Source organism: Coregonus lavaretus, assembly GCF_964263955.1.
Source record: "Coregonus lavaretus genome assembly, chromosome: 1".
In the NCBI taxonomy this organism is placed as follows: Eukaryota; Metazoa; Chordata; class Actinopteri; order Salmoniformes; family Salmonidae; genus Coregonus; species Coregonus lavaretus.
Window position 1 is genome coordinate 43,447,367 of NC_139988.1, and position 12,654 is coordinate 43,460,020.

At 41.2% G+C, this 12,654-nt stretch overlaps 1 protein-coding gene across 1 annotated transcript in view; it reads right to left on the bottom strand.

Moving 5' to 3' along the window:
* The window catches only part of LOC311129322 (protocadherin-15-like), a gene marked incomplete at both ends in the record, with an annotated part of 432,090 nt that overhangs the window by 258,650 nt on the left and 160,786 nt on the right, over positions 1 to 12,654 (bottom strand). The window contains 3 exons of the mRNA XM_084161599.1: positions 599 to 711; positions 864 to 972; positions 12,380 to 12,550. Of these exons, the coding sequence (XP_084017725.1) occupies positions 599 to 711; positions 864 to 972; positions 12,380 to 12,550 (393 nt within the window). The remainder of the gene's footprint in view (positions 1 to 598; positions 712 to 863; positions 973 to 12,379; positions 12,551 to 12,654) is intronic.

The window sequence follows — 12,654 nt, forward strand, 5'->3', positions numbered from 1 at the left end:
AAAAAGTTTACGTTCAAATGGCGCTCCTGTGAAGTAGTGACACATGACATTCGCCTATTTTCCTGAAACAAGTCAGATTTATAAGCGGTATCTGATAGCTAACCCAAAGCAGTCTACTCCAGATATCAACCTCTAACTCTCTCTCTCCTTCCCTGCTGATACCGCCAGCACCAGTTCACTCTCCCTGTGAAGGCTGCTATCTCCCTCCATCCACCTCCTCCTCCACCTCTCCTTCTCCTCCTCCCTCGCCTGCTCCATACACACACAAAGCGCTCTTCAAACATCATAACTCTCTCCTCTCCTCCATGTGGAGATCACTCCTTCCTCTCCTCTGTGTACGTGGCAGCCTGCTCAGTGCTCAGGGACTACCGTTTTAAATGGAGAGAGGTTCTGGTGGGTGGGTGTATGGTAATATGCTCTGTGCATCATAACAGCTATTCCCTGGTTCTAATTAGAATTGCCTCCAGGGGTGGTAAATGGTGGTTTGGGGGGTGGCAGCACTACTACTAGACCAGCCCTCAACACAAAACCAAATTCTCTGGTTGATAGTTTGGTCCATGATGCACCTTGATTTCAGGTTGAAGGTGGGTTTGCTTACCTTGATGATGATGGTAAATTTGGTGTACAGGTCTCTGCTGACTGGTTTCAGGAGGAGGAGCACTGCGGTCGTCCTGTTTAGGGAGAAGTACTCCGGGTACGTTGAGGGCTGACCTGAAGTAAAACAACACCCACAAAGAATGAACATTGCTGAATGAATGTTGACCAGTGATAATACATTAGTAAATGGACAATAAAGGATCAAAGTGGGATAGTGGGACTGATCATGCGAACATGCATGTGTAGAAGCTCAGTGAGGAACCTACCAACCAGTATGTAGTAATGGATCCCTGGCCTTTTAGAGGGGGGCTGGATGTTCCTGTCCATGTCCACAGCTCGGATAGGTGGGGTCACCTCCAGCGGGTTCAGTTCACTCTGAAAAGGAGGTAGGGAGGAAGTAGGGGGGAGTCAGAAACCAATTAACTGTGTTAGTTGTTTGTATCCCCCATTACAATGTTAAGCCTTTTGCAACCAAGGGAACATTTATTAAATGTTCAATATTAAATGTAGAGTGTCTTCAGAAAGTATTCACACCCCGGGACCTTTTCCACATTTGTTGTGTTATAGCCTGAATTTAAAATGAATTACATTTATATTTTGTGACACTGGCCTACACACAAAACCCCATAATGTAAAATTTGAATTATATTTTTAGAAATGAAAACAAAATGAAAAGCTTAAATGTCTGGAGTCAATAAGTATTCAGCCCCTATGTTATGGCAAGCCTAAATTAGTTCAGGAATAACAACTTAACAAGTCACATAATAAGTTGCATGGACTCATTCTGTGTGCAACAATAGTGTTTAGCATGATTTTTACGACTACCTCATCTCTATACCCCACACATACAATTATCTGTAAGGTCCCTCAGTCGAGCAGTGCATTTCAAACATAGATTCAAACACAAAGACCAGGGAGGTTTTCCAATGCCTCGCAAAGAAGGGCACCTATTATTAGATGGGTAGAAATTTTAATAAAGCAGATATTGAATATTCCTTGTCACACCTGTATTTGGGGAGTTTCTCCCATTCTTCTCTCCAGATCCTCTCAAGCTCTGTCACGTTGGATGGGGAGCGTCACTGCACAGCTATTTTCAGATCTCTCCAGAGATGTTCGATCCGGGTCAAGTCCGGTCTCTGGCTGGACCACTCAAGGACATTCAGAGACTTGTCCCGAAGCCACTCCTGCGTAGCCTTGGCTGTGTGCTTAGGGTCGTTGTCCTATTGGAAGGTGAACCTTCGCCCCAGGCTGAGGTCCTGAGCGCTCTGGAGAAGGTTTTCATCAAGGATATCTATGTACATTGCTCCGTTCATCTTTCCCTCGATCCTGTCTAGTCTCCCAGTCCCTGCCGCTGAAAAACATCCCCACAGCATGATGCTGCCACCACCATGCTTCAGCGTAGGGATGGTTCCAGGTTTCCTCCAGACGTCACGCTCGGCATTCAGGCCAAAGAGTTCAATCTTGGTTTCATCAGACCAAAGAATCTTGTTTCTCATGGTCTGAGAGTCCTTTAGGTGCCTTTTGGCAAACTCCAAATGGGTTGTCATTTGCCTTTTACTGAGGAGTGGCTTCCATCTGGCCACTCTACCATAAAGGCCTGATTGGTGGTGCTGCAGAGATGGTTGTCCTTCTGGAAGGTTCTCCCATCTCCGCAGAGGAACTCTAGAGCTCTGTCAGAGTGACCATCTGCTTTTTGGTCACCTCCCTGACCAAGGCCCTTCTCCCCTGATTGCTCAGTTTGGCCAGGCGGCAAGCTCTAGAAAGCATCTTGGTGGTTCCAAACTTCTTCCATTTAAGAATGATGAAGGCCACTGTGTTCTTGGGGACCTTCAATGCTGCAGACATTTTTTGGTACCCTTCCCCAGATCTGTGCCTCAACACAATCCTGTCTCGGAGCTCTACGGACAATTCGTTCGACCTCATGACTTGGTTTTTGCTCTGACATGCACTGTCAACTGTGGGACCTTATATAGACAGGTGTGTGCCTTTCAAAATCATTTAACACAGGTGGACTCCAATCAAGGATGATAAATGGAAACAGGATGCACCTGAACGCAATTTCGCATCTCATAGCAAAGGGTCTGAATACTTATGTAAATACGGTATTTCTGTTTTTTTATTTTGTATATATAAAAAAAAAAAAAAAAAGTTTTTCACGTTGTCATTATCAAATCAAATCAAATCAAAATTAATTTGCCACATGCGCCGAATACAACATGTGTAGACATTACAGTGAAATGCTTACTTACAAGCCCATAACCAACAATGCAGTTTAAGAAAAAAATAAAAATAGCAAATAATTAAAGAGCAAATAGTCCGGTTAGCCATAATTAGCTGTTCAGGAGACTTATGGCTTGGGGGTAGAAGCTGTTAAGAAGCCTTTTGGACCTAGACTTGGCGCTCCTGTACCGCTTGCCGTGCGGTAGCAGAGAGAACAGTCTATGACTAGGGTGGCTGGAGTCTTTGATACTTTTTTGGGCCTTCCTCTGACACGTCTGGTATAGAGGTCCTGGATGGCAGGAAGCTTGGCCCCTGTGATGTACTGGGCTGTACGTACTACCCTCTGTAGTGCCTTGCGGTCGGAGGCCGAGCAGTTGCCATACCAGGCAGTGATGCAACCAGTCAGGATGCTCTCGATGGTGCAGCTGTAGAACTTTTTGAGGATCTGAGGACCCATGCCAAATCTTTTTAGTCTCCTGAGGGGGAATAGGCTTTGTTGTGCCCTCTTCACAACTGTCTTGGTGTGTTTGGGTTATTGTGTGTAGATTGATGAGGAAAAACATTATTTTAATCAATTTTAGAATAAGGCTGTAACTTGTGGAAAAAGTCAAGTGGTCTGAATACTTTCCACTGTATGTTTAGGACAAATCCAACAGAACACATCACTGAGTACCACTCTTCATATTTTCAAGCATGGTGGTGGCTGCATCATGTTATGGGTATGCTTGTCATTGGCAAGGACTAGGGAGTTTTTAGGATAAAATAAACAGAATAGAGCTAAGCACATGCAAAATCCTAGAGGAAAACCTGATTCAGTCTGTTTTCCAACAGACACTGGAAGACAAATTCCCCTTTCAGCAGGACAATAACCTAAAACACAAGGCCAAATATACACTGGAGTTGCTTACCAAGGCCCCGTGTAGCTCAGTTGGTAGAGCATGGTGTTTGCAACGCCAGGGTTGTGGGTTTGTTTCCCATGGGGGGCCAGTATGAAAAAATGTATGGACTCACTAACTGTAAGTCACTCTGGATAAGAGCGTCTGCTAAATGACAGAAAAATGTAAAAAGTAATTTTAAAAAATGGAATATTCCTGAACGGCCTAGTTACAGTTTTGACATGAATCAGCTTGAAAGTCTATGGCAAGACTTGAAAATGGATGGCTAGCATTGATCAACATCAAATTTGACAGAGCTTGAATAATTTTTTTAAGAATAATGTGCAAATATTGTACAAACCAGGTGTGCAAAGCTCAGAGACTTACCCAGAAAGACTCAGAGCTGTAATCACTGCCAAAGGTGATTATAAGAAGGGTGTGAATCCTTATGTAAATGAGATTGAGATATTTCCGTATTTCATTTTCAATAAATGTGTAAATAAATCTATTAAAAAAATAACTGTCATTATGGGGTATTGTGTGTAGATTGGTAAGACAAATATATATTTAATCAATTTTGAATTCAGGCTGTAACACAACAAAAATGTGGACTACGTTAAGAGGGTATGAATACTTTCTGAAGGCACTGAATATCAGTGTTATTGCTTTCTTAGTTTAAGTCGCCATTCACAAACTGTACACTACTGTGAACATAGTAGGCTAATAATGTAATAAACCAGCTCTGTTAGCGTTCTTCCTCCTCAGGTTACTCACCAACATGCATAACAGTACCATACATTACAGCTAATCTGTTTGTTGTGCTGTAGGGTAGGCTACATCTCTTATTCACACACATTTATTGCTAATAGACACCATCAACGCTAATTAGCTAGCGCTGCACTTCCCAAGCCTACCCATATATGGCTGATACAGTAAGTGGATGTGTGTTAAGCAGTTTGTGCCTTACTTCACTAGCATAGACAGACTGTCACGGTTTCGGCCGAGGCTGCCTCTCTTCCTTGCTCGGGCAGGCTTCGGCGTTCGTCGTCTCCGGAATACTAGCTGCCACCGTTGTATGTTTCTATGTTCGTTTGGTCTGGTCTGGTATTGTACACCTGTTATCGTTTAGTGTCATTAGTGTCCTATAAGTTCTCGTTGTGTTTGTCAAGTGTTGTGTGTGATTGTTTTCACTGTCGTGCGTTTGTTTGTACGTATACTGTTTGCTCGGTTGAGCTGTTCTCCATTGTGTTGGAGTGTTTTGTCGCACATGTTTAGTGCGCCCGTTTTATTTTCGCCTGCGTGCGGAGTTCTCGCCTCAGGGCATTTATTTCGTGCTTGTGTTTTGTGCAACCACTAAAGTCTGTTGGACTTACTTTCTGCGTCCTGCGCCTGATTCCACCACCACACCCACCTACAGCAACACTGACACAGACACAGCTCTGGCAGAATCCCTGCCTTTGGGAAAGTATTTATATTCCATGACATTCAAATCAGCATTTAGCTATTTTTGCCTTACGGATTGTGGTTGTGGATGGCTGTTCACAAAGGTATGTGTATTTTAACCCAATAATGGTTGAATTGACTAATAATAATGGTTGTTTTTATGACCAGTGGACAGCAAGTGAAAAATGCGCTCTTGCAACAGCTTCATAGTGCGGATCCCAGCCTATGGAACAAAGGGAGTTCCTCCCTTCTAAACTCCTCTGAGGTACTGTCAAAAACAAGTTTAATTTTATTTGTATTGCTCAGTCTGCAGATTCCCCCAAAAAAAATCCATAGGCCTAACGGACACATTGTCAAAGTTGCACACTTTTGATAGACTTAAACAGCTGCAAATTATAGCAATATCAAAGTGTCACCAACAACAATAGACCTATAGCCTATAGCAAATGCAGCATATGGCATAAATATTTCACATGCAAATAGTACTTTTCGGTAGTGCTCAAAGCATGCCATTCCATGAGAGCAGCATTTATTTTCAACTCGAAGCAATGAGTCCAATCAGTTCACCATGACAACATAATTATCAACAACAGAGTAGGCTAATACTGTAAGTCCTTAGTTTTGGGGTTAGGCTTAGGTAAAACAATTTGGCTAATCTATATTTCCATATTTCCAAGTCCAATTCTTGAAGATCAAGGGGTATTAAATTAATTGGAATGACTGGAAATCTGACAGACTTTGGTTTTTATTGCAAAGATATAGCTTAATCGTATTATTACTAGTTATTAAACTCTAACATTGATTTATCCTGCAATAGATGTCATTCAATTGGTAATATTCATTTATGTCTTCTACTAATGCCTCATAAAAACCTCTAGAGATGATTGACGCACCTGTGCGTCACACGGAGACGTCATTTTGAATATTGAATAGCTCCCTGTGTGTTTATACTTGAGACTTCTTGTAGTGGCTGCAGCTTAATCCCTTATTTCCGCCGATATAACATTTGCGCCTATTCCATTACATTGGGCTTGGGAAAGCAGCCTTTTTATAAACATAAGAGGATCCGGACAAGAAAATCATCACACAACCCGAACTGTGTGAGCTACAAACTAACAAGTCACCACCATTGAAAGATGAAACTCTCACGAACAAGATGTGACTCTCACAGACAAGTTTAATATTGTAGTGGACAAAAATGAGAACAACGTTGGCACGGCCAAATGGACTGTGTGCAACTTGCTATTCAGGTTAACTTTTATTTCTTAATTTTTTGAATTTATTATCATTTGTTTTATCATCATTATTATTATTATTATTATTGTTATTATTATTATTATTATTATTATTATTATTATTATTGTTGTATATCATTAATATTATTTTAAGCCAATTTAAGAATCCAAAACAGTTCTTTAAATATGCGAAAAGGGTTTTGTTTAATTTTGTTGAGACATTTTCGTTGGCTAAATTAAGTTTGAATTGTCTACTTAAGTTTGTGGTCCGTATTTAGTTTAAGATTGGTTAAAGGTAGGCCTGCTGTAAAATAAATAACATTAGCCAAATGCGGTCATTTGTTGGGTAGGCCGGTACGGTAGGCACTCACCTTTGTTGTTAAGTCCTGCAATATAGGCCTAGCATGTTCAAAACTTATTTTGTTTCATTCTGTTGAGCCATTTTCTTTGGACAAATTAAGTTCCAACAATAATGTGTTTGCCACAATATAATAGAGTTACCAGTAGACCTACTATAGGGCTACTCACACTCATGAAAAGGAAAAACCAAAGAAGGCGAGATGCTAAACTTAAGTTAATGGCACAATATTATAACCTATTTATATTTTCCCTAAAACAATTATGCTTAGCTACTGCAGGCCTATGAAGAAAGTACGCACAGCGCTCCATATGACTCAGACAGTTGAACTTAATGTGAGGAAGAATGTTTTTCACCTACCAGAGTTACTCCTTTAATCTAACACTATAATGCTTATCTTTATAAAACAAATATAAATAAATGCATGTCGGTGTTAGGAACATGACAACGACATATCTCTATCTCTCTAGGGCTAGGCCTAAGATTCTCTTCCTTTCTATTTATTTTGTCATATTAATATCATACAGTGGACAACTAGGCCTATAGGCCTATATGCATGCAATGCCATGATGCATTTAGTGCTCAAATCATCCGACAGCTGAACCGTGAGGTGGAAAATGATTGTTTTAGGAAAGTAAAAACCAATAAAACAATAGGCTATGAAGTTTAGAATATGCTACACATCGAAACACAACACATAGTTGTTTTGCAATTTGTTATAGGCAGTTTTTAACAACACGTTACTGTGGATAATTTGGCCGATATAGCTTGTTTATTGATGGCGCTGGCAGCGCCCAGTCTGAGGTTTCTTTCTTTCTCTCTTTCTTTCTACTCTTGGATCTGAACGGGTTTCTCAGACCCGAACCAACACGGGTCTGTTTGGGTCTGTTTATTTCACTGGCCTTTTCAGAACACGTCTGACTGTTCTCGGGTCCATTAGGAACGCTCCTTTTTTGGAAAATGTATTTATTCATATATATACAGTGAAGGAAAAAAGGATTTGATCCCCTGCTGATTTTTACATTTGCCCACTGACAAAGAAATGATCAGCCTATAATTTTAATGGTAGGTTTATTTGAGCAGTGAGAGACAGAATAACAACAAAAAAATCCAGAAAAACGCATGTCAAAAATGTTATGAATTAATTTGCATTTTAATGAGGGAAATAAGTATTTGACCCCCTCTCAATCAGAAAGATTTCTGGCTCCCAGGTGTCTTTTATACAGGTAACGAGCTGAGATTAGGAGCACACTCTTTTTTATTTTATTTCACCTTTATTTAACCAGGTAAGCCAGTTGAGAACAAGTTCTCATCTACAACTGCGACCTGGCCAAGATAAAGCAAAGCAGTGCGATAAAAACAACAACACAGAGTTACATATGGGGTAAAAAAACATAAAGTCAAAAAATACAACAGAAAATATATATACAGTGTGTGCAAATGTAGCAAGTTATGGAGGTAAGGCAATAAATAGGCTATAGTGCAAAATAATTACAATTAGTATTAACACTGGAATGCTAGATGTGCAAGAGATTATGTGCAAATAGAGATACTGGGGTGCAAAAGAGCAAAATAAATAACAATATAGGGATGAGGTAGTTGGGTGGGCTAATTTCAGATGGGCTGTGTACAGGTGCAGTGATCGGTAAGGTGCTCTGACAACTGATGCTTAAAGTTAGTGAGGGAGATAAGAGTCTCCAGCTTCAGAGATTTTTGCAATTCGTTCCAGTCATTGGCAGCAGAGAACTGGAAGGAATGGGGCCAAAGGAGGTGTTGGCTTTGGGAATGACCAGTGAGATATACCTGCTGGAGCGCAGACTACGGGTGGGTGCTGCTATGGTGACCAATGAGCTAAGATAAGGCGGGGATTTGCCTAGCAGTGATTTATAGATGGCCTGGAGTACTCCTGCACATCGACTCGGTACTGGTACCCCAAGTATACTGAACAAAAATATAAACACAACATGCAACAATTTAAACCATTTTACTAAGTTACAGTTCATAGAAGGAAATCAGTCAATTGAAATTATTTCATTAGGCGCTAATCTATGGATTTCACATGACTGGGCAGGAGCGCAGCCATGGGTGGGCCTGGGAGGGCATAGGCACACCCACCTGGGAGCCAGGCCCACCCACTGGGCAGCCAGGCTCAGCCAATCAGAATGAGGTTTTCCCCACAAAAGGGCGCTATTACAGACATTAATATTCCTCAGCACCCCCCACTCCCCCTCTTCAGATGATCCCGCAGGTGAAGAAGCCGGATGTGGAGATCCTGGGCTGGCGTGGTTACACATGGTCTGTGGTTGTGAGGCCGGTTGGACATACTGCCAAATTCTCTAAAACGACGTTGGAGGTGCCTTATGGTAGAGAAATGAACATTAAATTATCTGGCAATAGCTCTGGTGGACATTCCTGCAGTAAGCATGCCAATTGCATGTTCCCTCAAAACTTGAGACATCTGTGGCATTGTGTTGAGTGACAAAACTGCACATTTTAGAGTGGCCTTTTATTGACCCCAGCACAAGGTACACCTGTGTAATGAACATGCTGTTTAATCAGCTTCTTGATATGCTACACCTGTCACGTGGATGGATTATCTTGGCAAAGGAGAAATGCTCACTAACAGGGATGTAAAAAAAATTGTGCACAAAATTTGAGAGAAATACATTTTTTGTGCCTATGGAACATTTCTGGGATCTTTTATTTCAGCTCATTAAACATGGACCAACACTTTATATGTTGCGTTTATATTTTTGTTCAGTACATATAGCCAAGCTATCATTGTTCATTATGTATTTATTCCTATTTATTTTCATATGATTTTAATTGTATTCTGCAGTTTTGGGAAGGGCCCGTAAGTACGCATTTCACTGTTAGTCTACACCTGTTGTTTACGAAGCATGTGACAATTCAAATTTGATTTGATTTGAATTTGGTTGTTGATCATTGCTACACAGCCATTTTCAAGTCTTGACATATATTTTCAAGCCGATTTAAGTCAAAACTGTAACCAGGCCACTCAGGAACATTTAATGTCATCTTGGTACGCAACTCCAGTGTATATCTGGCCTTGTGTTTTAGGCTATTGTCCTGCTGAAAGGTGCATTTGTCTCCCATTGTCTGTCGGAAAACCTGGTTTTCCTCTAGGCTTATGCTTGTGCTAGGCTCTATTCTGTTTCCTTTATCCTTAAAAACTCCCTAGTCCTTGCAGATGACAAGCATACCCATAACATGATGCAGACACAAACCATGCTTAAAAATATGAAGAGTGGCACTCAGTCATGTGTTGTGTTGGATTTGCCCCAAACGTAACACTTTATATTCAGGACATAACGTTAATTTATTTGCCACACTTGTATTGTAGCTTTACTTTAGTGCCTTATTGCAAACAGCATGCATTCTGTACAGGCTTCCTTCTTTTCACGCTATCATTTATGTTAGTATTGTGGAGTAATTACAATGTTGTTGATCCATCCTCAGTTTTCTCATATCACAGCAATTCAACTCTGTAACTGTTTTAAAGTCACCATTGGCCTCAAAGTGAAATCCCTGAGTGGTTTCCTTCCTCTCTGGCAACTGAGTTAGGAAGAACACCTGTATCCTTGTAGTGAATGTGTGTATTGATACCAGTGGCGGCTCCTGAAAAAATTCTCAGGGGGGGCAATTTTTCTGATGATTTAGGTGACCTACACACATTTTAAAAAAGATATGTCCAGCAACAACATGAAGACAGGGGCAGCATATAAGTCAATACCAGAAGCATTTATTGACTGATCTCAAAAGTGTTGGCTTACCAGGGTTGGTGGAGCCCTCAGTTTCATCTTTGCCTCGCAAAGCTAACTCAAACACTCCGCAAAACTTCACACACTGGATTAGCCGGCTGAGGATGTGGCGGTTCTTGCTAATGTCGTAGTAAATATATTTGTTATAGTGAATATGGAATATGATATGTTGAGTAAAATGTTGTGCTAAGATCTATTTAGGTCAGGAGCTGGTTATAAGTTCTGTTCCTATCCAATAACAATGGACAAAAGGGTCCTATCTTGTCAGCCTTGTCAGTTTCAGTTCTCCAGTAAACTTGTGATTATCAACACTAACCTCATCGTTGTGGCGGCGGACAGCTAGCCTGTATCCCTCATCCAGTTGAGTGGGAACAGCTATCCATGTGGGTCTTTGACAGCTCATGTTTCTTAATCTTTCCTGAAAGATGGTGCATGTCCGTTACACACCAGTCGCTGTCCAAGCGGTGCTGTCTGCCGTGCCGCCTTCAGGGTGAAAGAGTAAGCAGGGGGTAGCAGAAGACTGCATTAGCTACATCGCAGCCTGCTAGCCAGGTTTTTCGTTCGTACCAATTTTTGGAAAATCCTCGGGTGTAGGACTTCCCCCCTTTAGTAGAAACCTGTTGAATTATTAAATTTGGTCTGGGAGGTCCTAATTGTTTCGTTGCCAATTTATCTTCATTTGTTCGCCGACAAAAAGGAACTTCTTTCAAAGACACAATCGAGTTGCACTGAAGCCTAGCCATTTTGATAGTAGTAGTGAATTGATTGACGCTGCTACCCGCTCTTTTCTTAGTTACGTTCATGGTTATGTTACGTATGACGAAAGCGCGTAAGTGCAAGCCCTCAGAAACCCATAGAGATTGTATTGAAAGCTCTGATATTTGAAAAAAATAGATTTTACATGGGAGTCTATGACAGACTTCTGGGCGATTTTCAACCTGACTGAAATCGCCCCAAAAGGGGGGGGGGGGGGGGCATTTGAAGCACGACTTTAGCCTGATTGGACATTTAGTGGCACTGTGGCAGATCAGACGTCTAGATTACAACACTGATAACTACTGTTGCCGTGATATAATTGATTAGAAAAAAAATCCCTTCCTTTTCCCGTTTGGCAGTGCGTCGCCCATATCGCCCTATTGAACACACCGCCCCTGATTGATACACCATACAAAGTGTAATTAATAACTACCCCATGCTCAAAGGAATATTCAATGTCAGCTTTTTTTTTGTCTACCCATCTACCAATAGGTGCCCTTCTTTGTGAGGCATTGGAAAACATGCCTGGTCTTTGTGGTTGAATCTGTGTTTAAAATTCACTGTTCGACTGAGGGACCTTACATATAATTGTATGTGTGGGGTACATATACGAGGTAGTCATTCAAATGTAATGTTAAACACTATTATTGCACACAGAGTGAGCCCATGCAACTTATGTGACCTGTTAAGCACATTTTTATTCCTGAACTTATTTAGTTTCGCCATGATAAAGGGGTTGAATACTTATTGACTCAAGACATTTCAGCTTTTCATTTTTAATTAATTTGTAAACATTTCTAAAAACATAATTCCACTTTCACATTATGGGATATTGTGTGCAGACCAGTGATACAAAATATTAATTTAATCCATTTTAAATTCAGGCTGTAAAAGTCAAGGGGTTTGAATACTTCCTGAAGGCACTGTAAGTTCCCAAGTCAGACTTTAGTGGCTCATCCTCTCTGTCTGTTGCTGGGTTTTGCCTAAGGTAAAACACAGGAGATGAGGGGGTTGCTGCAGTTGCACACAAACACACACACACTCTTACACTCAATCACTTCCCGTTCCCCTACACATGCACAAAGCCTACCACCCCCACAGTGTGGTTCATACCGGTTGGGTGAACTCTGGAATGGTAATGCGGTAGGTGAGGGGGTTACAGTCATGGGTGTTGTTGACCAAGACACAGGGCAGGAACATAGGCCCCAGGTCATCTCCATCCAGAACGTCTATGGTCAGCGTGGTCGTAGCAGTCCGCCTGTTGGCACCGTACAAGGCACGGTCCTGTAGGACGTAAGTCAACACCATTACTTACCAAAGCCATGAATGAATAACACCATAAAATATCATCAATATAAATCAATCAATCAATCCATCATAAGACCAAT